This window comes from Struthio camelus, chromosome 6 (genome assembly GCF_040807025.1).
Source record: "Struthio camelus isolate bStrCam1 chromosome 6, bStrCam1.hap1, whole genome shotgun sequence".
NCBI classification, from domain to species: domain Eukaryota; kingdom Metazoa; phylum Chordata; class Aves; order Struthioniformes; family Struthionidae; genus Struthio; species Struthio camelus.
In genome coordinates, this window is record NC_090947.1 from 27,692,761 (window position 1) to 27,720,746 (window position 27,986).

The 27,986-nt window shown below is 51.0% G+C and overlaps 2 protein-coding genes across 5 annotated transcripts in view; one reads left to right on the forward strand and one right to left on the reverse strand.

The window, feature by feature from the left end:
* The window catches only part of SLC4A3 (solute carrier family 4 member 3), a 38,083-nt gene extending 30,988 nt beyond the window's left edge, over nucleotides 1-7,095 (reverse strand). For all 3 annotated transcript variants that reach the window (XM_068948811.1, XM_068948812.1, XM_068948810.1), the window contains exons 1-2: nucleotides 7,027-7,095; nucleotides 289-429 (exon numbers count right to left, since the gene is read on the reverse strand). In XM_068948811.1, coding sequence (XP_068804912.1) covers nucleotides 289-342 — 54 coding nt within the window. In that variant the 5' untranslated portion in view covers nucleotides 343-429; nucleotides 7,027-7,095. The remainder of the gene's footprint in view (nucleotides 1-288; nucleotides 430-7,026) is intronic.
* Nucleotides 7,096-7,493: 398 nt separating this feature from the next.
* On the forward strand, nucleotides 7,494-27,957 carry STK11IP (serine/threonine kinase 11 interacting protein). Of its 2 annotated transcripts, none has more exons than XM_068948813.1 (24): nucleotides 7,494-7,651; nucleotides 7,728-7,930; nucleotides 9,868-9,942; nucleotides 10,247-10,342; nucleotides 11,300-11,407; nucleotides 11,614-11,685; nucleotides 12,601-12,730; nucleotides 12,912-13,015; nucleotides 13,642-13,731; nucleotides 15,188-15,229; nucleotides 15,734-15,901; nucleotides 16,218-16,299; nucleotides 16,395-16,772; nucleotides 17,380-17,570; nucleotides 18,498-18,608; nucleotides 19,446-19,641; nucleotides 21,181-21,675; nucleotides 23,194-23,309; nucleotides 23,515-23,612; nucleotides 23,796-23,974; nucleotides 24,224-24,308; nucleotides 24,804-24,886; nucleotides 26,424-26,653; nucleotides 26,968-27,957. In XM_068948813.1, exons 1-24 carry the CDS (start codon nucleotides 7,588-7,590, stop codon nucleotides 27,106-27,108), a joined length of 3,537 nt encoding a protein of 1,178 aa, XP_068804914.1. In that variant the 5' UTR covers nucleotides 7,494-7,587; the 3' UTR covers nucleotides 27,109-27,957. The 2 variants fall into 2 exon arrangements, with proteins under 2 accessions (XP_068804914.1, XP_068804915.1); XM_068948814.1 differs by having other exon boundaries at nucleotides 7,508-7,651; nucleotides 16,410-16,772.
* Nucleotides 27,958-27,986: the final 29 nt, after the last annotated feature.

The window sequence follows — 27,986 nt, forward strand, 5'->3', positions numbered from 1 at the left end:
GGGAGCAAGGCGGCTTTAGCCGAATCGCACCCACGCCCCTCGCCCATTCCCAGCTGCACCGCAGCAACGCGCGCGCTGGGGCTCCTACCCCACCGCGGCCAGGCCGTGCAGGGCCAGCGCGCCCTGGGCATCTCCGTGGGGTCCTGGGGATGGGACGGAGCCACGCAGCTCCAGGCTTTCCTCAAAAAGGGAGAAGGGAGGCACAGGAGGGAGAGGCAGGAAGAGAAATGAGAGCGAGGAAGCGTGTGGACGCGCGCCCAGCGAGCAGTGGCTAGATTCCCGCCTCACCTGCTGCAGGTCGATGAAGACATCTCCTACGGGAGGGGGCTCTCCAGCTGCCATTTTGGTTCAGGACCTAAGCACTTGGGCAAAATATCAACCCTTCTCTTTCACCGGCAGGCACCCAGCAAACCTGGAGAGTGGCATAACCTGTGGAGAGAGGGCAGGACACGGGATTGTCGTGGGACACTGCCACCCGCTGCCCTTAGCACGCCGTGGTGCCAGACCCAGAGGGGTCACCTCACCTGCAGCCCCTCAGGAGCCTCCCAGCGCCGCTAGGACAGGGCTGTCCCTCGGATGGCGCAACGGCCCCGACTGCACCGCCTCAAGTACCAACTCTCCTAGTTCAAGGCCAGGCGAGGCCCTGACATCTCCCTGCCCTCTTCCCAGTGAGCTGCGGCTCGGAGGGCGCAGGGGCAGAGCAGGACAGCTCCTGCACACGCTGCCCCTGCACACGTTGCACATCTGTGCACAGCTGGGGCGTCCCTGACCATCAGGGGAAGGCAAAGTAGAAAAGGCAGGGTGCTGGGAGGGCGCACCAGGAGCAGACCACAGTCCTGTGCCGCATAGCTTTAGCTGCCCAGATCCAGAGGTGGCCGCGAGGAACTTCAGGGAGATCTGTGCAGGCCAGAGAGATCAAGGTCTAAGAGCTCAGCAATCGCAAACACAAGGCAATGCACATTACAGGGGCCTAGGCCCACATTCAGACTGCAGGAACATGCAGTGCTGCACCAGCTTGGGTAAGGGATGCAGGTATCCCTTCCCAAGGGAGCACTCTGCTCAATATGCAGTTGCAAGAAGGCAATGAGATGCTGGGGTGCATAAGGAGTGGGATGGAGAATAGCACAGAAACGGTTATAGTTGCATCATCCAGGGCGACAGTGCAGGCTGTGCTCAGCGTGGGCCCCACCATCTCCTGTCAGATCAGAAAGACTGGGAGATGGTACAACGACTGGCCCTGGAAAGCTACCGGCCTCCGAAAGCTCATCTGCAGACACACAGAGAACGTTGGGAATGTTACTGTAGGAGATGTAAGACATAAGCACATACACACAGCGGCTTGGGCAGAGGGATGGATGAGGAAAGTGTTCTCATCTCACAGCACAAGAAGAGAGACATTCGTTAAAAGTACAAGGGAAGAATACAAATGAATTCAAAACTGGCAAAAGAAAACATTTTTTCAGTGATGTCATTGACGGGGAAAAAAACAGCAAAATTGGAGGATAGCTTGGGCATCTCTCTAGATCTTTCAGATGAAGCATTCGCCGGCTATGAGAGCTCTAGAGGAAGGCTTAAAGGACTGCAGGCTACACCACAGTGACCTAATGAGAAGTTTCTTACCGTCTCATCTGAAGTACCTGGTATCAGCCACTGTTTGAGACAAGACACTAAACCAGATAGACTACGGGTGAGACCAGTAAGGCCACTTCATCATCCCTCCTATCTTTGAAGATCTCCAGAAGGTGCTCCTAGAGATTCTCAGCTTATTTTGCCTACCAGAATGCACCCAGTTAGCTTACAAAACCAAAAATTCTGGGGCCATCTGAAAGGCAGTTTTCTGAGCAGCTGATCTGACCATTGATGAAACAAGCTCTTCTAGTCCGAGTGTCTCCTCTCAAAACATTTTACAGGTATAGCAGCTTTCTCAAGATACACTCATGCAAATGAACAACCTACTGCACAGTGCCAGAAGCATCACAGATGGAAGTTAGACATACTGCAATGTGATATGGCTGCAAACAGGTAGAGAGCAATTCTGAGGCTGCGCACTCTGGCCTTACAAAGACGACTATTCCTTTGTGCAGGACATCACATGCAATATTATGTTCAGTACTACAGACAACAGTCACAGAAAGATTTTAACTACAGGTATCTGTTAATGTATTTATTCATGACAGAGATAGTGAGCATGAAAGGACCAAAATTTATACATGACAAACACTTAGGTTAGAGAGAAATATGAGGAATACCAGAGGAATGTGAACAGGAATATGAGGATGACTAAAATTCAAAGTGAAACTCAGGTTATTCAGTTACCCCAGGCATTTTTGCTACTCTTTCCCTCAGTTTGAACTTTGCTCTCCTAGTTGTCATGAACAAGGCTAAAATCCAATGGAAGAAAACCCTCAAACACTTCACTGGGCTCTACAGTAATTGAGCCCCTCAGTGAAACCTGAACGGCTCAAGAGAAATATGCTCCCGAGACAAGAGTCTAAAAAGCAAATGCAGAGCCCAGACCCATAAGAGACAGGATAGAAAATAATGGAAATACCCAATCCACTGTGCAGAGATCTGCGAGGGTTCCTACTTAAGCTGTAATATTCAAGCTTGCACCCTTCTTTTCCAGGAAAGGGCAAAAGGGTTCAGAGAGAAGAAAAAGCAGAAAAGGGAGAAATGGCTGGAAATCATCTGTAAAAGAGACCGAGCTTCTTGTTTAATAGGAGGCATGACAGAGAAGTATGGCTTTTATTTATTTTCACTCTTAAAAGGAGGGTATCACTCCATGAAATCAAAGAGCAAACTGAAGCAAGATAATGCCTTAACGCACTAAGAAGAGCCAGCAGGCGGAACTTGGCTCTGCAGTGCATCAGGACCAAACCCAAGCTCTGTGAGTGTTAAAAATAAATAAATAAATAGATAAGTATTTATATGGAGCATAACAACATCTGCAGTTACAGCAGAGAGGACTACTTGCAAAAATCTGCTCTAAGTACTTCTATTTCAAGGGGCAAATTGACTACAGGGGTTTGGAAGGAAGTTCCTGCAGTGACAAAGTCCCTAAAAGGTAGCAAAGTAGTAAAGGTAATTTAACAAAAAAAATGCTCCTAATGCTCAGTTCCTCCTCTTAGCTACTAATGCATCTTGTGGGGCCTCCAACGGAAACTGGAAACTATCAGCAATGCTGTAAAACAATGTGCTTTGTTGTTACAGGTCAACTGCAGGTTTGTCTGAAGCTATGCAAAAGCCCACATGGGTATTCTTGATCGGGGAGGGGAGAAACCCACAGACAGGAGAACTGCTGGATGCAACGAGCTCTTCCGGCTTGAGCTTTGCAAAACATTATACTGAACATAAAACTACAGTCTGACCGCCTAGGTGAAGTTAAAAGGGTTGGAAAATTCAACACAATCTTTCTCTACCCACCCAAGCAGTGTATTTTCAAATATGCTGAAAACATGTCACTTCTATAATGGCTTTGCTGAGCAGCTAAAAGCAAAGCGGTTATACTAGTTGTAAAGGAAGAGAGCCCCTGGGACCATAACAGCGCCTCTCACTGGCACACAGGCTGGAAAAGTCTTTCTGCTCCCCTTTCAGCCCTTGCAGGCAAACCCCTGGAAGGGTCCCGAGAGCCGGCACATGGGGTCTCTTGCTAGGGCCAGTCTGAGAACGGGTAACGTCCCACATTGCCTCTGCGATGAGGAATATCTTTTGAGGGGTACTGAAAGCAGAGCGCTGCGGGGAGAGTTCCCCATCGGGGAACACTGGTGCTCCCTCTCGCTGCATTAATTCATGGCTGGCCACTAGAGGACACTTGCCCCTTTCTCCCAGGCACCTGGTGCAACCTCTCAAAGAAAGGCTGGAGAGACAACGGCTCTGAGCTGGCCCGGCATTTCTATTACCTACCAACAGAAGGAGTTCAGGAAAGAGCAACAAAAATTGCTAGTAGGCCAGAGGGACCGACTTATAAGGAAAGGTTGGTGCTAATTTTGTCTAGTGCAATATGGGATGACTAAGATGGGGAGGGGACATGCCAACAGCCTGGAAAGATCTCAGGGGTGTAAAACACGACTAAAGACTTTTTTCAGGCAGCCCTGCATGAAGTGACTCAGACAAAGGGGTTCAAATTTAAAGAGAAATTTATAATGAATATCAGGAAGAATTCTGCTAACGAGACTCATGCTGAACCACCCAGTCTACTGGTATCGCTGCCTGGGCTGTCAAAAGAAGGACGCAAGGCAAAAGGGAAAAACCAGCAAGGAAACCCGAATGAACGATACCTTCACCCTACTGTATCTCGTGGTTGTCGGCAGTACGTGATTCAGCATTCCTGCTAAAAGTAATTTTCAGTAATAGAAGCATAATGCCAGCAGGCCAGATTCTCAGGGAGGCCAGAAAAATCCACCTGACGGCTGACTTGTGCGCCCGCACCTTCCCTCTCCCTCCACAACTGCATCATCCTGCTTACGCCAACTCCTGCACTTTCCCCCCTGAACTCGGCCCACTGTGTCTGTAAACAGAACAGGGCGCATCTACATCAGCTCACATCCATGATCTAGGCAAAATGATCTTTAAAGGAACACATGAGGGAAAACAAGTTCCAGCAGGCAGGTCCCTGCAACGCTGACGGCTGAGTAGATCCCGCGGGCCACAGGTTGCTACGGCAGGCTGCAGAAGGGCTTCCCTGACCCCAAGGGCCAGCACATAGGAGCTTTCCCTTTTGGCTGGAAAAGTGCATTTGGGGGCAGATTACTGCATTTGGCATGGCTCTGAGGCCAGCAGTTTGCATCACCCCTGCGAGAAAGTTCAGCCAGCAGGGTGCAGCAAGCAACGGACTGCATGGGAATAGCCACCAGGCCATCCACCTCCTTAGCTCTTCTCTAACCCCTTGGCAATCAGGCTAAGAGTAATTTTGCTGTTGAGTGTCTAGACGCAGAGCTGATGCCTAATAGGAGTAAAGCCACATGGGCAATGCCGGCATTGGGATAAAGGAGAGCAGGAGAACCAGGCTGACAGGCACAGGCAGGAAAAGCTCGGGAAGGAGAAGGATTAGAGGCCTGGAAAGACTCCCCTGTGAAGACATACTGGCAAGTATGTCCTCCTGCGTCCACGGAGGAGGTAAGCAGGAGGGGTACTGCTGCATATGCTGAAGCATTCAGATATGCTGGGATGGCCACAGCATACAAGCTACGTAAAACGAGACTGGACTGCACAAACCCTACTTCTTCCCTGTCACAGTGGAGGAAGGAGGACACGCACGACAAAATGGAAAGGCAGCAGATAAGACAGAAAATACACAAACTTCTTATCCGGGAAGTATTTAACCTGTGGATCTCTCTGCCACATAGCTACATTGAAGCTAGCAATGCAGAAGTATTTTACAAGGCTTAAGCATTTCAATGAATCCAATATGCTATTGAATTAGCTGGACAAACCACCATACCTATTCACTTCTGCAGCATCTGCCCCTTCCCCCGACTCGCAGGCCCCGGCAGACAGCGCTACCAGACAGGATGGAGCTCAGGTGGCAGACAGACACATACGTGCATGCACAGGAACGAAACCTGTTCCAAAACGAGGTACCAGCACCAGACAGTGACAAGGACACACCCCTCCGCATGGGTGTCTGGATGGTGCACAGACTATGAGGGGAGGAAGGGACATGTGCACGTGTCAAGGTGCCCCGCACCGTGCAACACCAGGCTCTGTGCCCGGAGCCACGCTGTGCACGGTGCTGCGCCCAGCACCGCGCCACACTGTGCACAGGGCCATGCCGCACCGTGCTGTGCCGTGCACCACACTGTGCACAGTGCTACAACTGGGACCATGCCCCACTGTGCACCATGCTGTGCCCTGCACCACGCTGTGTGCTGCGCTGCAACTGAGATCACGCCTCGCTGTGCACCACGCTGTGCACTGTGCTGTGCCGTGCACCATGCTGTGCGCTGTGCTGCACCCGGGACCATGCCCCGCTGTGCACTGTGCTGCGCCATGCACCACGCTGCATGCTGTGCTGTACCCAGGACCATGCCCCGCTGTGCACCATGCTGTGCACTGTGTGGTACCCAGGACCAAACCCCGCTGTGCACCATGCTGTGTGCTGTGCTGTAACCAGGATCATGCCCCGCTGTGCACCGTGCCACACCATGCACCACGCTGCATGCTGTGCTGTACCCAGGACCATGCCCTGTGCACCATGCTGTGCCGTGCACCACGCTGTGCGCTGTGCTGTACTCGGGACCATGCCTCGCTGTGCGCCATGCTGTGCACTGTGCAGTGCCATGCACCACGCTGTGCACTGTGCTGTACCCAGGACCATGCCCCGCTGTGCACCACGCTGTGCACCGTGCCGTGCCATGCACCACGCTGTGCGCTGTGCTGTGCTGTGCCCAGGACCATGCCCCGCTGTGCACCACGCTGTGCGCTGTGCTGTGCTGTACCCAGGACCATGCCCCGCTGTGCACCACGCTGTGCACCATGCCCCGCTGTGCACCACGCTGTGTGCTGTGCTGTGCTGTACCCAAGACCATGCCCCGCTGTGCACCATGCTGTGCACCATGCCCTGCTGTGACCCACGCTGTGCGCTGTGCTGTGCTGTGCTGAGGACCATGCCCCGCTGTGCACCACGCTGTGCACCATGCTGTGCACCGTGCCGTGCCATGCACCACACTGTGCGCTGTGCTGTACCCAGGACCATGCCCCGCTGTGCACCACGCTGTGCACTGTGTGATACCCAGGACCAAGCCCCGCTGTGCACCACGCTGTGCACCGCGCCGTGCGCTGCGCTGCGCCCCGGACAGCGCCACAGCGTGCTGTGCTGTGCTGTGCTGTGCTGTGCTGTGCTGCCCTGCAGCCGGCCGCGCCGCGCCATGTACCGCGCCGCACCGCGCACCGCAAAGCGGGGAGCGGGGAGGGAGCCCGGGCACTGCGGGACAGCGGCGGCGTGACAGCAGCAGGTCCTGTCCCCCCCGCTCCCCCCAAGCCTCCCGCGGCGGCGGCGGTGGCGGCGGCCCCCACCCCGCCCCGTACCTCGCAGCGCCGGAGAAGGACAGCCGCCCGCCGCCGCCGAGCCCGGGCCCGCGCCGCCGCCGCCGCCGCGCTCCGCCCGACACGTGCCGCGCCGCACCGGGCGCGGGCGGCGGCGCTGCGCACACGCGGCCTTGCGCGGCCCCTGCGCGCCGCCGCCCCGCGCCCCTCCCGCTTACAGGTAGGGCGCTGCCGCCCCGCGCCCGGGCACCGGCGCGGGGGCGCTCGGCGGGGCGCCCCCCGCCGCGGGGCGGCGCGCTGGGCCGCGGCCCCTGCGCAGCCGCGGAGGCACCGGGCAGGCTGCGGGCGGCGGCGGCGGCGGCGGCGGCGGCGGCGGCGGGGCCCCCCTGGCGGCGGGGCGGGGGCCGGGGGCGCGGGCCCCGCCGTGCGGGGGGATGACGCTGGGGCGGGCTCCATGGCAACCGGATGTAAGCGGCGGCGCTCTAGCCGCGGCCGGCGGGCTCTGTGGCGCGGCGGAAGCGCGCGTCTCTGTGGTAACGCGGAAGTGCGCGAGGCGGCGGAGCGGGCCGCGGCCGGGGCCGTCTCGGCCACCGTCTCTCGCAGATGGCGGCGGCGGCGGAGGAGGAGACGCTGGTGCGGGGCCTGGCGCGGCTGCTGCAGGACGCGGGTGAGTGGCGGCCGCGGGGCTGGCGGGCGGGGGCGCCGTGCCGTGCCTTGACGTGCCGTGCCTTGCCTTCCCTCAGGGGACGTGGTCCTGGACGGCCGCAGCACCCTGAGGCTGCCCGCGCCCGCCCTGCAGCACCTCACGCGCGTCTTCGAGCAGCACCTGGGCTCCCGCAACCAGGGCCGCGGCTTCGTCGCCCTGCCCTCGCACCCCGCCGACTCGGCCGCCCTCCTCCAGGCGCAGTTCCTCTTCGACGTCCTGCAGAAGACCCGCTCCCTCAAGGTCCGCGCCTCGCCCGCTCGCCCAGCCCAGCGGCGGCGGCGCCCCGTAGCCTTGCAAACGGGGCGGCGGGGGCCGTTCGCGTTGTGACCTTGGTACGGGGTTGGGGAGAGTAAGCGGTCGCTTCCCCAAACCCTCAGCAGTTCGGGCAGTGCTCGGCATCGCTCCCTGAGCGGTGGGCAGCGGGCGCAGGGCCAGGGTGTGCGAGCAGAGCCCCTCGGGGGCATCGTCTCCCCCCTCTAGTCTGAGACTTCCTGCTTCTTATTTTGGAATTGTGCATGCCCTTGCCGAGACAGTGGTTCTGGGTGCTCTGTTTCACTGCACAGTGAATCGCTAGTGATATGTCTTCCTTCAATGAGTTTTAAGAAGGCTATATTAGAAATAAAAGTATGGTGTTAAGGATATTTCAGATGACTTCTTGAAAGGTGGCCTGTGCTATGAGGCTGCATGTAATTACGCTTGGCCCGGGGGCACTGCTAGGAAGGTCGCAGAGGTGAAATGGGACTGGAAGGGGAACGGGAATTAACTCTATAGGCTGTTCCTAGGCCCCGTGGTGTCGTAACTGAGTCCTCAGGTCTCTGGCACTACGGCCTACAATGCCTTTTATGGTGTTTTCAGTGGGAGACAGATTGGAGTTCATCATTCAAATGTTGCTGGGAGGTTTTAACAGCAATGTGTTGAGGCTGGAGATCAGCATGGGACCCAGAGCCTGTGGAGGCAGCAGGCTCCCCTGGCTCTGTAGCCTGCACAGGTGCTCTGACAGGTCAAAGAAAAGCAGGCCAGCTTAGTTAGGAGGATGTTGTGGTGAGTGCTTGTGTTAACCAGATTAATAGGCTCTTACTATAATGAGCCCTGAAAGAAGGGGAAGCTGCGTATAACCCTGCAGTAACTGATTTGCTTAGAGAAACTGGTACTTTACATCAGCCTGTTCAGATTGTTAAGATGGTGGAGGGAGAGGAGAGAAGGTGATTAAATTGCCAGGGCACAAATCAAGGACAGCATCTGAAATAAACTTTGCTAAAGCAGATCATTAGAGCTCTCAGTACAAGCTTCCCCTACAAATGGCCCTGTTCAACATGCTGCATCAGTGCTGGCAAGTGCCAGTGCTGTGATTCATCACTGTCATGGTCGTAACTGTGGAAGCTGTAGTGGTGATGAGGCCTTGTGATTATGTTCTGCACCTGATGAGTCACTTCTACATGAGCCTGGAGGTAGCTGGCAGAGGTGGTCTCTCCATTTGTTCTCTGGCAGCTGCAGTAGGATTGTTAACCGCTTCATTATTCAGTCTGAAGTACTGCTTATGCAGTGACGGTAGAAAGCATAGGAAGCCAGATTTAATATGAACACGTCCTCACTATCTTGTGGTGAGAAAGGCTGTGGCTGTGCTACAGAACGCAGGGAGTGAGTTTGTAGGTTCCTCCGTCTCACGCTAACAGTGTCTTGGGGGCCAACTCTATTTTCCCGTTGTATTTGCTTGTGATTTGCCTTACTCAGCCCGCTCTAGTGAAATGCGCACGCACGCCTCCCACTGGTGCACTAGTTCAGCTCAGCTGGCTGACAAACATAGCTCTAGCAGCGCGATTTTTCTTTGCTTAGTAGGTCTGTTAGTTGCGGCTGGTGGGGAATCCGGCCGTCCGACCTCCTTGTGGTTCTGAAACCACAGCCTTCTGATGAAGCTATTTGAGCAAGGGAGAGGAAATGGAGCTATACGGTCTGGCAGTCCCTGGTCTCATGCTAGCTAACATACTTTTTTTCTTTGACCTATACTGAACTACCGGGCAATGAGTCAGTGCTGATGCAAGCAGGTGAGGGGAGAGTCTGTTAGTGAACACTAGAGGTGGTGAAGAGGCCTGTTCACGATGCTGCAGTCAGTTTATTAAGATGGCGGTGCTGCACGACAAATTGAGATTTATACAAGACTTCTTTTCCTTTTTCTGTAGCTTGTCCATGATCCAAACTGTGTTTTGCAATCTGCTGTGAAGATCTTCCCTTTCAAGTCCCTTCGGCATTTGGAAGTAAGCATGGGAGGCAAAACTGGCTTTGATCCTGGCTGTGTGGCTCCTTCTGACTTAGTTTTGTGGTTCTAGAATGCCCCCACTCTTAAAAAGTGGGTAGGCTTTTGTGGCCTTCCTAGAAGGCTGAGTCTAAACTTCTGCAACATTTGTCAAGCCTGGATATGAACAAGGAAAGGAATGGAAGGGCTGCTTGCTGCAGCAGGGAGATGGGCGATTGCTTGCAGACATGGGCCCGAGATGGCAGCTGCTCTTACATTATAATATTCTGATGCATGTTCTCCTTGCTTTCTCGTCACTGCTGCAGTTGAAGTCTGTCCCTCCACACTGCCTTCGGGGACTGCGGTTAGTCTACTCACAGCTGGAATCCCTAACCTGTTGCAAATGCATCAGTACCTTAGAGGTGAGTGAGGTCTCTACACGCCCCATGGGGAAAACTGCAGGAGGAAAACTGTCTGGATCCTGCAACCTTTCAAGCAGGGGAGATGTGGAAGGCAATGTTAATTGTTTTATCAATCGATGCTGTGCGTGGCTTCCCCTCTCCCTGCTCTGGGGTCCTGCTCATGACTCAATGCTGAAATATCCCTTATTAGTTAACACACCTGTACTCTGGCACTCTGTAGTCTCCTCTTTAGTTGCTTGAGAATTTCTGACTCCTACCAGTGTTTGAATCACCTAAGTGATTGTTCTGTATGTCACGCCATTTCCCTATTGAAACACCTGCAGCTGATCAAGCTTTATTTGATTGCACCTCAACAGTCTTAAATTAGAGTTAATAGAAGGAATGCTGTGCCCCTGGTGTTATCTGCACTGGTCCCCAATAAGTTTTTGAGATGTGAATGTGAGTTCTGAGAACTCATGGAGAGCTGTGTAGTGTAGGTTGTGTTAGCAGTGGGGCTCTGGGATTGTATCTGTGGCACAGAAGCAACTGCCTGCTGAAGAAGAGGGTCCGCTGACAGGGAGCGCTTTGTGGTACCCTCTATCTGCCAGAGCCTGTGTTGCTTGAACAGAGCATACATATCTCTTGATTTGTCTGTGTTTTGAGGGAAGTCTGGAAAAGATTTTGTTGTGATGAGTCTTTGTGCTTAGAATTCGGAGTTGACAATAGTTATTCTGACATGTTACAATTAGTAACTTGAGTAAAGATTGGAAAAGCATCTCCCCTTCTTTCTAAACACTTAGCTGTGGAGCTCTCACCACCAATACTTGAATTAGAGACTTAAATATCATTCTGAAGGTAAGGCAGGAGCCGTAAGGTGCAAAACGCCAGCCTCGTTCTAGAAAGTTGTTCTCCTGTATTCATCTGCTGTTATGGTAACAGCTAGAACTCACCAAGAAATGGCTCCTTACTTCTTCCTAGGAAATTATTTCAGCATGTGGTGGAGATCTGAGCTGTGCTCTCCCCTGGTTGGAATTGCAGACTGTCAACTTCAGCTATAACTCGATCACTGCCTTGGATGACTCACTGGTGAGTGGCGCATCCTTCCTGCATGGCTGAAGGTAAAAGAGGAAATGATTACGGCCAGGAACTGGGCACCCCTTTACTGATGCTTAGGGGTCGGGATGGAAGGAGCGGGCAGTGTTCACTTTCATGGCCTCTCCCAGCAGGACAGGCTTCCCATGCTGCAGTAGAGACTCCTGAAGGAGCTGATCTAGTCTCTTTTCTTTCTTCAGCAATTACTGAATGCTCTGAGAGTCTTGAATTTGAGTCACAACAAGGTCCAGGACTGTGAGCACTATTTAACAGTAAGTATCTGGGGCTGTGCCCCAGAATGTGTATGGAGAGCGTGCTACTGAAGTGCAGTGATCTTTGGCTATGTGCCTGCTAGGCAAGGTATGCCACAAGAGATTGAGGACGTGGCTAAACAGGCATGTGATATAGAGCTTCTGCTTGCAGCCTTGAAACTGTTTGTCCTTCATGTGCAGCCCCTGCCTCATTGGGGCAGAGCCTTCTCTTGTCCGCTCTAAGACCGGATTCTTTGCTCTATGTATTGCTGTCACTTCTCCAGTATGGCCAAGATTCCACTGTAACCTGTGCAGCAGGTGAGAATGATGTAGCCAGGATTTGTTGTTCAGTTTGTCCAAACTGCCAGTAACATTTCCTCCTTGCTCTCAGACATTGCCTGCCAATTACTTTCGAAAGGCGGTTGTCTGTCACAGTGGCACGCGTGTCTGTGGGTGACAGTGCTGGAATCCTGTCTGTGCTGGGCTAGATAGCTTCTTTTGAGAGAAGCTCTGAAATAGCTTTTTATGGAGTTAGTAGGAGCTCACAATACATCGTTCACTTCCTTTTCTTTGGAAAGACGACTGTGCTTCTTGTGGTAGCAAGTCTAGTCCTTTTGCTTAAGCAGGGCACCCTATCCCTTCCTGTGAAGTTGATGGGGAAGGGAAAAGCTGCTCCTAAGAAATTTGGCGGAGGAGTTAGATCATGTTGAGTTCCCCTAGGCAAGCTGCTCCAGATGTAAACGTTGAAGTCTTACTGCAAAAATAGTCTAAAAGCCTCATATTTGTAACTGGCCTTGGTGGGTCGCTGTTGCTTTTTGCTCGTGTCCTTATGTGGGGGATGGAGAGAAAGGTAGGGGCTAGCGCCTTGTCTGAGTTCAGGATCAGGCTTTGAGCTAAGGTCTCGATTGATCTGGTGCTGTTCTTCTCTCTGAACAGACCCTTTCAGAACTAGAGTACCTCAATCTGGCCTATAACTTCCTGTCAAAGGTGCCAAACCTTGGCATCTTCAGCCGCTCCAAGCTGGTGACTCTGATCCTGCGCAACAATGAACTTGACAGCATTAATGGTGAGCCCAAGAGGGAGGAGTGCTTCTGAGTTGGAGGCCTTTCCCTCTTCCAGGAGGAACCCAGCTTGAAATCTTGGGTGCAGCTATTTTATTAGTGTTCAGTGTTGGGGGAAGAGGGTCGGGGGAAGGTTCCTAGGTTATATCTTTTTGGCGTGCTGATGGCTTCTTGCTTTGTTTGCAGGGGTGGAACAACTGGTGAATCTGCAGCACCTGGATGTGGCCTATAACCTGCTACTGGAACATGCCCAGCTGGCACCGCTATCCACTCTGCACTATTTAAAAAAGGTAAGCATGAAGCCTGGTGGGTTGGTAGATTGGAGATGTCATGGTCTGGGGTTACAAGGTGGAGGCTGTGTGGCAAGAAGGATGTTGGAAGTGGAATGTAACTCCTGAGCATTTAATTTTGGTGAGGAAAGCTGGTAGGGGAGCCTTGGCAAGACGCCTAGATTGCAGTCTGTTCCGTTATTCAAGCTGCCCTTTCTTCCCCATGTTCATTCCCATCTCCTTGTTCTACCTTTCAAATTTTGATACTACCAAGTTCTGTAAAGATCCTCACCTAATTCTTTTGTAGATCTGTGGTATTCAGATAAGTCTGAAGGAAGAAAACTGCAGTCACTCTAGGGCCTGTGAAGCAAAATAGCCTGCAAAGGACTACTCTCCCAACGCTCTCTCAAGTCAGTACAGGAAACGTATTTGTCGATTTAGGGGCATGAATAAGAAATATTTCATTCTCTGTTAGCTGAACAAATTTCAGGAAGCATTGAAAAAGCTTAGTCCTCTCCTCAATTTTTTTTTTCATCCACTGCAAAGATATTTCCTCAAGCAGAGAAAAATCCTGGAGCCATAGGGCAAATGAGGTCATGGTACAGAATATTGTTTCTAATAAGCATTTCTCAATTTTCCTCACCCAGCTACACTTGGAGGGAAATCCATTATGGTTCCATCAAAACCACCGATCTGTGACACTTGTGCATGTGTCTCCCAGGGCAGCCTGCTCCAATGTGAGTATTAGTCGTGTGCCTCCTGCCCCTGGGGTTGAAGGATTAGGGTGTTCTGAAGCCCAAGGGCAAATGAGGGGAAAGTTTGGGAACTTAAAAGCTAATTTCAGGGGTGCAGATGAAGGTTGTTTTGCGGGTTTCCCTCCCTCCCCCCCCACCTCAGGTAGAGTAGTGTATGCCTAAATTTTAGTGAGGTGTGCTGGCCAGGGCAGACAGAGCTCAGTGCTGACCCTGGGTTTGCAAGGCCTCAGATCTTAGTCCTTCTTTCCTGTCTACTTCATCAGTTTTGCTTGCTGATGTTCCCAAAACTTTACTCTGTTCCTGCCAGGTAGTAACTGTTTAGCTGGGCTTTGCAATCAAGGAACTCACTGACTCAGCCCACCTTGCCTAACTAACTGCTGTGGCAGTGGTGATGACCTCCTTTTTTCCTCTTCATCACTCTGAGCCAGGTGTCCTCCTGTTTCCCTTGCACTCTGGTGCTTAAGTCAGTCCTTGGTGGTGTGCTTTTAAATAAATGGACCAACAAAGAAAGTGTTCTAGCAGCTTAACGAGTAAAAGTGCTTGCTAATGGGTGAGAAGTGCTGCAGAGCTGGTATGCCCTTCATGTTAGCAGCAAATGGATTCGTTGTCATCAAACTGTATCTTGAAACAAACTCTCACTGAGCCTTCTTTTTTGTAGAAATTTCTCTAATCTGTGTGGGTGTGTTTTTTTTTTTTTCATTTAGTGGCTTTTTTTTTTTTTAACTCAACCTGCAAAATTCTCTGCCATTCATCCTTTGAACACTTGACAAGTTGTCAAAGAGCTCTTGTGCCCATCTACTATGAAACCTCCTGTCCAGGGGAGGAAATAGATTACTTGTTTTACCTGGTGGTTAGGAAAGATTCTCTTCAGGACTCCTCCATGCTTTATGCCAAACGTACCTTAGTGTGAGACTCCAGATCTGATTAAGTCCTTGGGGAAGAATAAGGGAGACTTGGTCAATTTAAGAGTTCACATGGGAGCAGTGTGCTGCTTAGTGCTTTCAGTCTGGCAAGCAGAGGCTTACTGAGCTCCAGTAACTGGGAGCTAGGTAGACTAAGCCTAGAAGTAGAGTATGAGCTTTGAGGTGAAGATGAATAGTCCTCAAAACAATTCATGAAGTGTTGCAGTAGAATCTCTATCATATCACTTCTGCAAATTGCCTTAGGTATATTTCTGAGACTCCTGAAGTCTGTAAACGGGAAAACTACAATGGCCTCTTCTGGCCTTGTAAGCTGTTAAGTCAGGTAGCTACAACTGAAGGACTGATGAATAGGTGGGCACAGGGTTGCTTCTGGTAGTCTTTGCAGTGCTGTGCAAGGATCGTGTGCCAAGGACCCAACCCTAGGATGGTCTGAAGGGGAATAGGAGTCAGTAGATGCTGTCCTGGATAAATGCCAGCTAGGTGGAATCTGACTGCACATGGGTCTCTAATTACAGTTCCTCTTGGATGGAGAGCCGCTATCTTCCTCAGACCTAATGGTAAGTACAGTGCTGTAAATTGATCTTACTGGCTTTGAGGGTGGGAATTCTGACAGGTTTCTTCATTCATATGTGTCCCACTTAATCTGTATTGACTGCCTTGCCTCTTTGAAGCAATTTTGTTTGGCTCAATTTGTGTTGATTCCTAGTAATTGTTGGGACCGATCAGTGTAGCCTTTTCTGTCCTATGCACCGTTGCAGAACTTGGAGCCTTGCCTATGTCCTTTTCAGGTGCTATCTGGCTCTTGACACTTGAATTACACGTCAGCAAAACAAACAGTTGTCAGTTGCCTATATGCCGCTTTTCAGAAAGGCGTAGATTGAGTTAAATTGGAGCAGTCGTGACAAACAATGCAGTCAGCCAGGCAGGGTTTGTTGTCACCACTTCTACTAAGATGGTAGATGTTTGGGATGATGAGCAGGAAGTTCTCAGCCTGAGCTGTGGCTTGATTCCCTAGCATCACCTTCATGCTCAGCAGGCAGCATTCTCTTCTTTTGACTTAGCACCTTCCAAAATTTGTGCAAAGTGTGTCACAGTCAATCCACACTTCTACCTCGGAGAAGACTGTACTGGACCGCAGTGCTCTGGACAGTTCCTGTGCCGCAGACCTCAGCGACAGTCAGTCCCCAGCAGAGAATGTGGCTGTCAGGCTCCCTCGGAAAAAGTGCAAGGTCAGGAACTGAGATAGTGTCTTAACTTTGGAGCTGGTCTGTTGGGTGAGGGGGGATGTCTCTCTGTGAAAGCCCTGTGCTGTGGGATGTGGTCTAATACTGACTGGGTGGTACTGGGCCTCTACACTGGTACGTGCTAGGTAGGGGCTTGGCTTAAAGTCAGTCTTGACCTACTGTAACAAATGTTTTGTCGGGTGTTTCTGCACCGGAACAACCGGGAGCGATCGTGCACTCTTCTGCCTGGCAGAGCCTGTGGTCGGATGCTGTTTTCAGTTGTTCTGGTGCCTCCCAACCATTCTTGTCCTGTTTATTCCAGGGAAAAGTTAAAGTGCGCAGAGCAAGCATTTCAGAGCCCAGTGACACAGAACATGAGTCCCAGGCTTTACCTCTCTCTGCTGGTGAGGCTTGTCTTCTTCCTTGGTAATACAGCCGCTGAACAGCCCACAGCGGGAGATGGGTGCTATGGCATGGTGACTCTCTCCATACTTCCAAGGTTTTCTCTGTGCAGGCCTAGTCCTACAGCATCAGAAGGAGATGAAGCGTATGGACAGCTTCAGAGATCGCTTTGGTGTTGACTGGCTGCAGTACAAGAGACATCTGGAGGAGCATGACCAAGTACCTGTCACCTGCCATAGCCATTCTGCAGATGAGATCACAGGCAGACCTGCTGCAATGGACTTGCTGAGTGACAGCTTTGGCCCAGAGCAAGGAAAACCCCAAGTGTCCCAGAAAGAATCCTCTCCTCCTTTGGACGATGCCAGGAAGGAAGAAGAGCCTGATCTACAGCTGAGTGAGCCTGTGGGAGGCGAACAAAGAGAAGAGGAGGCAGATGAGCTAGTGCTTGGGGAGGAAGAAGATGAGAAGACAGAAGGTAAGCCCCTTTCACTGTCACGTTTAAGGGCCTGAGTGATAATAGAATAGATGGATCAAATATAATATCCCTGAAACTTCATCATACTGTCCAGTTTTGTGGGGCTTTTAAGGACTTTGGCCAAGTAGACACTGGGACCTTTGGGCAGGGATGGGGACACGTCCTGGGAGACTTCCATCAAGGCTGAGACCACTTTCTCTGCCTTTGCTGCTCTGCTCCTGACACCTCCTAAGCACTCAGGTGTGGCTGCCTCTGCGCTAGCGTTTTGCTGGAGGAATGCCGCTGACTTTATCCCTTGCATCCCTCTTACAGCTGAAGCAGAGATGGTTCCCACAGTGCTACCTGTGGAAAGGAGGGGAGGGAGCAGAGAGAATAGGACTTGACTCTGCTACTGGAGTACCTGCAGTGCTGCCTTTGTTTAATGCTGGTATTGCGTACAGTAGTTCTGCAGCTTTATGCCTAGTATCCATATGCCCTCTATCATCTCTGTGTTGCCCAAGTCACAGCCTGCCTCAGAGGACTGGTGGAACTACTGATCCCCGGAGAGGCACAATCCGGGCTTGAAGACCTGCTGTGTGTACTGACCTCTGGGTGTCTTGCTTGGCAGTGGACCTTTGCCAACCAGTGCTGGTGAGCCAAATAGAAAGCGAAGGTGACCCAGAGCCAGAGTGGATCTTCCTTCGAGTCACAGCTAGGCATGTGATTGAGGTGGAGCTGAAGGCTGCCAGAGTCCTCCACAAGCTGGAGCTGAAGTGCCTGCGGAAGATGGAGACCTCTGAGATGAGCTGGAAGAGGATGGTGAGTTATGCCTCTGCGTGAGCCTTTGGCATGTTATTCCCTGTATGGGCCAGCATTCTGGATCTGGGCTTCTGTCACTTGAGTGCCCTGTAGGAGTTTTCATAGCTCCTGTAAAACCTGATTGAGTCTCTTCAACCCAATGCATGTGTATTGCTTAGGTTGTCTGTGATAATGCAGTATAAATCAGCACCAGGTTTATTCCAAAGCTGGAGTTAAAAGGACTATGACTGGACTTGTTCCAGCACACGGGAATGAGAGACTACCCGAGAGGAGCTTAAATCAAGTGAAGGCAACCTCCATCTCATCCATTCCTCAGTGGGATATCCCAGCCTTGGAGGGCTCTTTCTGGACTGCACTTTTTCTTTGACAGTGTGGCGTTGAGGTTAGGTCTTATGTGACTTTTGGAGAGCTACTGATAGCTCAGTGGGTGTTTTTCCATCTGCTCTAGGTGGTTGCTTTGGTACTACCAGCCCTATTTTGCTTTTGTGGCTTTTAGAACGGGAATTTAGAAGCCACTTTCCTCATGGTCGGATTTTAAGAACGTGTTCAATGTGCGTATGAACTTGATCACAGGCTTTTCTAAAATCTTTTTTTCCAAAAGCTCCTACTTGTTTTTCTTCCTACCCTTGTACATCTTAAAAGTTTGTGTCTTACTGTTCTTCTGAAATACCTTCCTGACAAGGTATTTCGTTTGAGAGACGCTATTCTGGGCCTTAAAACTTACTAGTTGTCCTCAGCACTCATGAGGTTGAATTTTTCTGCCCATTTTACCAGTCTCCTAAACGCCATCAGGGTTTTTGTGGGAGGGCTGTTCAAAGCTTACTAGAGTACAGCGCTTGGGCCGTGTTTCCAACAGTTGCAAACAAATGTGATCTGCGTCCTGGATACCGTGCCCTCTTTCTGGAACTCATTTTCTGTCACCTACAGGACCTGGAGCGAGTTTTCCCTGTCCTTACGTTACACTTCAGCTACATTCGCAAGGACCGGCAGAAGCGCAAATATGTGGTGCTTGATGACTGCCCGGAGCAGTGCTTACAGGTGAGAGAAGCTAATGGGGGAAGCGTAGGGAGGAGGACAGAGTTGTGGTTGGTGGGGTGTGGTTTTTTTTGTTTTTTGTTTTTTTTTTTTTTGGAAGGTCATTGGATTCTCGTGACCGGCAGAACCCCTGTTCTCGGAGCACGTGTACATCTGACCTCCTCTTACTAGCTGGGCAGCTCATGTCTGGACTATATTCTCAGGGTTTATCCTGCTGTATAAATGACCTGAGGAGGGCTCTGTAAGCACAGCCATGGGCAGCAGAGCTTGTGAAGCATAAAAGGTGCTCTGGAGGAGAAAGCTTTGCAGTTTTCTTCCCTTGGGAAAAGGGGAGCTGAGTCTAGTAGTAAAGTTAATGACCTTGTCTTGCGCACATGCAGCATAGTATTTCCTGGGTGCTGAGTGATGCGGTGGCCTGTGCTTAGCCTTCTATACAGTGGGAGTATCCGTGCTATAGCAAGTCTATTCTGCTTGGCTGCTATAGTGACTACACTATCAAATCCAAGTATTTTTCTTGAGGCACTGTTTAAACGCAGTTAAGTAAGCTCTGCAGAGAAGACACAAACAGATGGGACACTGAGACCTGTCAATATATAGGTGCAAGACACAGACCTGCAAACAGGTTTGCCTTAGTCTTTGCAGTGAAGTTTGCCTTTGGCAAGTTTCTTTCACAGACTAGCTGTTGCGCCCTGCTGGCCTGGGAAATGACCCTGCACCCTTGCAATCTGAAATGCTGTGATGAGATATGTGAGAAGACTTGCTGATGTTGGAGACCTGCTTTTGTTAGGACAGTTATAGTCTGCCTGCTAGCACTCTTTTTCCCTGTGCCGCTACTTCTAGCGTGTGCTTGAAGTGTTGGCACCAGCTCTGGAAGAGAATCAGAGAAATCAGGGCCAAGAGAAGGGATTCACAAAGCTCCAGTGCCTGAGATGCAAGCAGGAGTTTTTCCAGTCCCTGGCTCCCTGGCAGCAAGGTCCATGTTCTGCAGAGGCTGGACACACCGAAAGACTGGAGACCCTAGTTGCCTCAAATCAAGGTAGGACCTAGTGTCCAGAAAAAAGATGCTATCTGATGCCCAGGCAGGCCACCTGAGTGGCAGCTATGGTGCAGAGCATGGCATGTGTGGGAGAGGGTAATTCCTCAGTTGCAGTAGAATTAAAACATTTTGTGGGATGTGCTCTGACTTGGCCCATTTGGATTGCTCTTAGTTGTCAGGGAAGAGGCACTCGCTGCTTGTCTGCTAGCAGGAATAAGCCACTGTTTTACTGTTTAAGCAAGCAGCACCCCTATCGTGGATGGCCTCAGGTCTGGGAGAACATAGGGGTGCTGAAAAACTGCAGATTGTCCAATCTTAGGACAAGGGATTATACGCCTCTCCCAGACCTGTGTAAAGTGTTGTCAGTTCTGCTATGCAGGCTAACCCTTTCTGAAAGGCCTTTGCTAATGGAGGTGAGGTTTCTGGGCAGTCTGCTTCACTATCAGATATGACTTTGACTGTTAGTTGTCAGGAGGAAAAAAAAAAAAACTGCTCCTCTAATCTAAATCTCCCGACTGTAATCTTAAGCCTATTGCTACTTTCCCTATGGGGAATTATTTATTCCTTTCTTTGTACTTGAGAGCTGTTGTTCTACCCCCCCCCCCCCAACCCGCCACTAGTCCTGTCTTCTGTCCTCTAGACTAAATAAGCTCAACTCCCTAGATAATTTGCTTGTCAGTCATATCTCCAGTTATTCTTGCTGATCTCCTTTATACTGTTTCCCATTAGTCCACGCTTTTCTTCGGGTGACTGAAACTAGATGCAATATTTTGGCTGAGATATTACTAGTGCTGATTAGGCGTCTTCTGATTGCTGAGTTTCTCAAAGCTTCTCTCAGTTTAAATGTGAAGTGAAGAGTGCCTAACCTTAGCTTGTAGGATGCTGCTGGTTTGAGGAAGTAACCTAGGATTGGAGGACTCTGGGATGAGGGCAAAGGTGCTGTCTTGTCTACAGCACTTTCCTCCACCCCAGGAGACTTTCTTCCTCCAGGGCGTTAGAAGTCCCAAGCTCCAGCTGGGAGTCTAAGGTGTTGCGGGTGAGGTGAGTGTCAGGACAGATGAGGCCAGCTAGAGAATGGGCACAGCATACACAGACTCGGTTAGCTGGAGGCTAAGCCAAGCCAGGGATGAGGGTGACTAAGGAAGGCTGGATTGCCTTTGAAGACCAAGCTCACCACCAGTCAATGTAAGCGGTTGTGAACATGAAGTGGAGGAAAGGGATGAGCCAAAGCCCTGATGTATGTTATCAGTTGCAGTTACAACCCACACTAGCCACTCTAGTTCTGAGCAGGGTTATTTTATGTGGATGTTGGTACTGATCCAGAATATCTCATTGATTTGAGAGGGGAGCTGTATAAGATATGATTCTGGATAATGCTGCTCAACAAGGTGCTCAAGTCAGGCCATGACTGAGCTATTGCCTACTTTGAAAGGAATAGTTTGTGGTTTACGGGGCGGGGGGTGGGGGGAAAAAAAGTTAAAATCTTGCTGGGGGAGAGCTGTTCTTGTTTTGCTCTGTCCCTGATGAAGTCTTTCACAGACGCTGTGGCACCTGGCGAGCCCATAGCCTGTCCCAGTTGTTCCAGTGACCACGTGGTCATCCTGCCTTCAGAGATATGCTCCAGTACACCTCTGCTGTCTGGCCCTGATGGCACAAGTGAGGACCTGTCAGAATCTGTCCTAGAAGGAGGCAGCCAGCAAGAGGGCACAGAGGAAGTATCTGTGCTGGCCAGCGAGACTGGGAAGTTCTACATCGGTGGGGAAGACAGCTCTGAGATGGACACCAGCAACAGTACCAGGACCCCAGAGCTCAGTGGCGAGCACGACGGCGCTCTCCATTCCCGTTCCCGCAGTTCAGATGGGGCCTGTGGGAAGAAGGAGCTGGGCGTGAAAAACCAGTACTTGTCCTTCAGCCGCACAGACACCTACGGGAGCAGCTTGATGGGGAGCTACCATTACGGTGTCTCTCGTGGACCCACTCCTTCCCAGCTGTCTTTGAACTCTGAGTCAGAGGAAACCTGGAGTCTCAGTCCCCGTGAGTATGTAGGAGCTGTGCAGGGTGTGGGGGTGGTGTGCACAGCTTGGTGGTGGGCCTTGTGTCTGGTGCTTGCAGTCTGCACTGCCTCATGTTTAATGCAGGAAATGGGATCATAAAGCACAAGGAGTGACTATGGTGCTTGTGAGCAGAGTGCTTCCTGCCCTTCTGTTCCTCCCTCATGCCTGAAGGCAGGGAAAACTGAATCAGCTCGTGATCAATAGTATTGCTCAGACTTTGGGTAGCAAGCTCTTGTTCTGGGAGCCACACTGCTCAATCACAGGCACACTGAGTTCTTGTGGTCCTAATGAGCTGCCAGCTGGAGTGTTACCTTTGGAGAATGCTACCTGCAATTCTCCCTGTCTTCATTCTGTCTTAAGTGCAGTGTGAGGTTAGTGTGTGTGTTGAAGGCTCTGGTTCATAGGTCCTACAGCTGCTTGTGTTCGCCTCAGTGGTCTCTGTGAACTGAGATGGCAAAGCTTCCCCCAAACAAGAGCCTGCGTGCTGGCTGTGTGAGGACTATTGCGTACCTCACGGTAACTGCAAATTTGTACAAAGAGCTTTATGTGAAGAACCTTGGATTTTTGATGTGGCAGAGACTGCCTTTGCTTAGACTTCAGCATGTGATTTATAGAACAACTTAAGTTGAAAAGGATCTCTGGAGGTCATCTGCTCCAACCTACCAAGTGGCTTTTATTGCAACTGCTCTCTGGCTCTGATTTGGAAACCTATGAGCCTCTTATCTACAGAGGTCTCCCCTGGCCTGTCAAGACTGCTGTGCCTCTGAAGAGGACTCGGTATAGGACCAACGTTTAGGACCACCATGCTCAGTCTTGTATGCTCACAGAAGTGTATAAGAAGTGTATGAGTCTCTTGTTTTGTGTCAAATCACAGGGTACCAATTAAGTGAGCTGAGCCCATGAAAAAGTTCCTGTTGAGGATAATTTGATTGATGTAGTAGTATTCTTTGTGAAGAACAGGCCTTTGTGGGGAGGGGCTGTTTTCAGGCCTCTGGACACTCAGCAATTAGTATGGTGATGTTGTGGCTGATAAATGGTTGATTCATGCAGTTGCATGACAAATACGAGTGAGGTTCCTCACCAGTTTTCTTGGTGTCTTTCTCAGTCCTTTTTATCCCTACGTCAGTCGAAGTCAGACCTGAGCTGACACCCACTGGAATGAGAAGTCTTTTCGGTTTGTTGTGGAGTTGCCCTTTGCCACATCTGGAAGCAAAGCAGTGTCCCCCTGTGACTAAACAGCTGGGAAAAGGTTGAAGATGGATTAGACCAAAGTTTTGTATATCTGAAAGTGCAAGTGTTGAAGTGATGGAGTCCCCTCATGTCTCCATGTTGAGATCTGTGGCCTGAAGAGCCCTAGTTCTGATCCTTTGTCTTGAGGAGAGACGTGATGAAAGCAAGCGTGCAAAGAGGCAACAGTGGTGCCCCACTGCCAGCCCGCATGCTTGGGCAACCTCTGGTCAGTGGGGAGAGCGCTGATGTCACCCTTTGCTCTCCTCAGCTGCAAATGGCATCCTGAACATGAGGGACTTCCATTCTGTGGATCATCGCCTGAAGCTGTACCTGGATATGGAGGTTTTTGAGGAGGACACTGAGGAGTTCCAGTGTTTCCTCAAGGTGAGCTCCTGCAGCACCACTCCTACATCTTGTGGGCAGCCTTGGTTCCTGGCCATCCTTTTAGCTGTCTTCCAAGTTCTGCTCTGGGATGGCGTCCCAGAGCCTGAGGGATATGAAGGGATCTGACGTGTCTGGGCTAGTCCTTTGTGTGGGTGAGCTGGCAAGAGGTAGGCTGGTGCTTTGACCTGTCCTCTCTGTGCTACAGGTGGCCATGGTGAAGTTTGGCCGACATGGGGAGTTTCTCTCGATCCTGGTTGCCTCCGACCTCAGGATTTACGTGCTGGAAGTCACTGCGGTTATCAGGTGAGGAGAGTGGTGGCAAGTGAGACCCGGAAGCAAGGCTGTGAGTGCTGGGTGGTGCCAACCTTATGCTGGAGGGGTGGTGACACGCAAAAGCTCTTCTGGCAACCCCCCTGGTGCAATGCGATGTGGGAGATGAGGAGATGGGGTAGCCTGCTGCACCTGAGTGCTGTGCCCTGTGACTAGGGGACAACCTGCAGACTGGCTGAAGAAGAACGACTCTCATTACCTGTCGGATATTTCCCATCTGGAAGTGGGACTCTGCCACCAGAGCTTGCGAATGGAGTTTGAGAACCCGAGAACCTCCTACAATCTGCTGATTCGGAACCAGAGCTGTTGTGACCAGTTCCTGCAGACACTGACATGTAAGAGTTAGAGCTGTAGCAGAGGGAGGGGGAGGATTTGGAAGATTTGTTCTCGGAGATGCACCAGGAGGGCTACGATTGGGATGCGTGTTGGAAGATCAGTTCTTGCCAGCTCAGAAGAAAGTTGGGAGAGGATTCTACTTCTGCCATACCTTAGTGTCTCTCTGTAGACTAGAGAACTGTCCTAAGCTGTTGCATACTGCCCTTGGGCTTGCAGTAAAAAGATGTCTACCTTCTACCTGTCTTTAGATCTCATACAAGAGCTGCCTGCCAAGCACAGGAGTAAGGTGAAGGAAATCCCCACGGTGGAGATGAATCCTCAGCATTCTCTATGGTAAGAGCAGCCTCTGAGGGGCTGGAGTTGGGGATAGAAAAAGATGTTTGCTTTCCCAGCAGTGCCTGGGATGTGCGGCAGCAAAGTAGGAGACATCACTGGAATAGCAGCAAGGCTGTGCTATAGGCTTCAGGCAGCTGGCTCGGGTGCCTGCTGCACGGGAGGTGAGCTGCAAAAGGATGTGATGGACTGAGCAGGCAGGGTGACTCTAGCTCTCCAGGAGGAGCCAGGGCAGAACAGAACTCGAGGAGAAAAGGGTGGAGGTGTAGGGCTGACGACTGGTCCCATGTGAAAAGCCTTTGTGTTTTTGCTGGCAAGGTGGTGGGCAGGGAGTGTTGAAAATAGCAGGACAGAGAGGAATTTTGCTATAGCATCTGGAAGAGATGGGTCCCTCCCTTCCCCAAGAAGGCAGTGAACAGGAACTAGCCCACAGCAAACCTAGACTGAGAACAAAGTGCTTCCTTCCTTGGGATTACCTACTGCTATGTCTTTCAGGTCTTTGCTAGACTCCAAGACCACGGACTCCATGGCTGCAGATGACACTTGTTTCTTCTACCTGCTGGCCTATCTGATCCAAGGTACAGGAGATCTCAGTGGTCAGGTTTCCCATACCTTGTGTTGTCTACTTCCATGCTTGTGTTTTTAGTGCACATTGTGTGGGAACAGGGCTGGCCAATGGTTCCAGCAGCAAGATGGGGGGGAGGAGAGCGCCTTGGTAAGAGTTTTTTAGGGTTGGGACACGTAGGATAGTAGCATGCTTCTGTCTATAATCATTGGATCTCCCAGCCCTTTTTGGAACGAAGCAGGAGCAGTTGATCTTGCTTCCCAAGTTTGGAGAAATTCAAAATGGCTACTGAGAAGCTGGAAATGATCTAAGGGCTGGATTGTTCCCATGGGATAAGGGAAAACTTGGAGTCATACACGTATTTGCCGTTTGCCTGTGAGGAGCTGAAAGGCGCTGCCTCTGTTTGGGAGAACAGGGGCAAGTGTCTAGAACCCTAGAAGGTAAGACAGGAGAAGCCCACTGGAGCCCACCCAATGTTTCTCAGTGTTTTTTGAGGGCCAAATGTGCTAGACCTGGATTTGATTTTTCAGTGAGCAATTCCAGTATCATCTTAGCTTGAGACACCAGAAAAAGCAACATAGTTCTTAATCATGTTCTGACTGTTATTGCTCTTGCAGTCATCTTCCCTGGTGGCCATTGGGGAGGTATGAGTGAATAAGAATTACAAGGAATCTGTGGGAAGTATGTTTATTGGTCTCCTTTAAGCTATGCAAATAGCCCATGGGAGGGAGAACTTAAAGTGCATTTCTGTTACTCTGCAGTTTTTCTCCTTTTTTAGAGTACAGTGCCCAAAACTGGACACTGTTCCAGCTGAGGCCTCCCTGCCAAGTAGACAGGACTAATTAAACATCCTATCTCTAATACTCCTACTAATTCCCAAGAGTGAGCTGTGACAAGAAAAGCAACATGTTAATGTAGCAGTTTGTGATCCCTGTGACCTCAGCCCGTTCTGCTAGGAGTTCCCTATTTCTGTGCGCTTGGATTCTTCCCAAGTTGTAGTGCTTTTCATTTGTATCCACTGAAATCAACTGAATGATATTTATGCTCCCTCTGATTTAGCAAAACTGTTTTGCTTTCTGCCATACTTACGATGCGTCCCAACTTGGTATTAAACTTTATTTGTGCTCTCTGTTGCATCCATCAGACCTGCAGCCAGACAAATTCAGGCCAAAAAAGGTGGCCTTTTAGCTGGAGTTGATGACTTTTAACTAAGGAGTGGTAAAGCGTTGGTTAAGAGGTCAAAGGACTTAAGTGTCTTTTCCTGCCTCACGTCGAGATGTTGGCTGACACAGTGCTAGTTGGGTGGTGGTCTTTCATATGCTTGCTCTGGCAATGAGCTTGGATAAGCTGGTCAAGCTCAGGCACGTTCAACTACCCCGCTCCCTCTCGTCAGTCAGGAAGCTGGATAAATCTCTTCACCCTTTTGCTCACTGCTGCTAGAAAAGACTTCCCCGGGTGGGGGGGGAAGACGGGGAAATGGAAAGCATAGCTGGTTCTGTGGCGACTCAGTCTCTGAGCAGAGCTTCTCCTATTCCCTTTTATCCTTTTAGGGGCATCTGCTTTCCCTGTGACTCTGCTGAGCACCCGCAGCATGCTATTTCTGCTGGAGGAGAATCACCAGTGGCAGGTGCAGCCCCCCTTGGATGTGGATGGCGAGGCAGAACCACCACCTCCTAAGAGCAACGTCCAGTTGAAGGAGAAGCAGCCAATCAGCAGTATTAGCAATGTCATAACCTATCGCCTCTATCCCTGTGACATCAAGCTGATGCTTTATGATGAGGTAACCAGAAGGAGTGTCATGGGGCACATAAGACTGTGGGTGGAACCGGGGGCTGGATTGTGCTCAGACCCTGTTTCCGCCAAGAGCGTTTTAGGGGAGTCATCTTTCATCCTAACCCAGAGGCAGGGGAGCACAGCATATTGCTGCTGTACCAAATTCATGCAAGGACGCTTTCACAACTGGCCACGAAGAGGGAGAAGGATGTTACTTAGGAACTGGGAGGAGCTGACGGCTGTGCTGGGGAATAGCAGCTCAGGGCTGACCTTTGAGGCTGGGCCCTGCCCATCCACCTTTATCTCCTTTCTCCCTCACAGGTGCTGAAGGTGGAGAGCACTTGGCACATCCGTACAGAGTGCCCTGAGCTCCTGGCAGAGCTGGTAGAGTGGATCCGTGGGCCCTGGGAGGAGATGTTCTCTATCGAGCTACGGAAGGCTGTGTATGAGGGGCTGGAGTGAACTTACCAGCTATATGCAGGCGTGACTTGGAGTCAGAAGTGCTGCTGTGCTGGCAATGGTGCACGAGTGTCTCCTGCTCCCATCTGACTTTGCTGTCCTGTGGCCTCTGCTACCTACTGAACTCTTGCCCCTAGGCCTTTCTGGCGAGGGGGAAGGGAGCACACAATGGTCCAAGCTTTGCACAGTCGCTCACCTGCACGGGGCTGGCCACGGAAGGAGGCTGTGGAGGGTGTCCCCTATAATCCTGCATAAGCTGCACAGAATTGCAACTTGGTGGTGTCTACTAGTCTCATTCAGGGTAGTAGGGAGTCACTCTGAAAGAAATAAGTCACTGAAGGAAGAAGGGAGCAGAACCAGAGCATGTTCAGTGGGACATGCAGTGGGCCTAGGCAAACAGCAGGCCAGAGGTAATTGTGTGCTGGGCTCTTCTTCTAGCAGGTGTATTCGCTGCCTCCCAGCTGTCTCAGAGCAGCTGCCATTATCTGCTGCTAATTGTTTTCCTCTCCCTCTCATCCACAACTTCCCTAAAGCTGGCTGCTTCAAACGGGCCTGATTGCACAAAGGGGTAAGGCATGTTGTATTGAACCCTATGGAGAGCCCTTTGTGCCTGTCTGCCTGGCAAGGCATGGCTCGGCCTGCTGCTGTAGTCTTTCACTGTCACTGGGGAGGGAGAAGCCGTGAGGCTCTTAGGCACGGAAGTGTTGCTCATTGCTTAGTGGTCAGGGCCTTGGTGGGCACTGACAGGTGAAAGTGAGGCTTAGGCTTTTCTGAGCAGTCCAAAAGCAAGAGTCTCTATTTTAACATGAGTTTTACTATTTTCTATTGTAATAAAAGCTTCTATTTATTGAATTGTCATGTTTTCTTTAAAGCAATGCAAG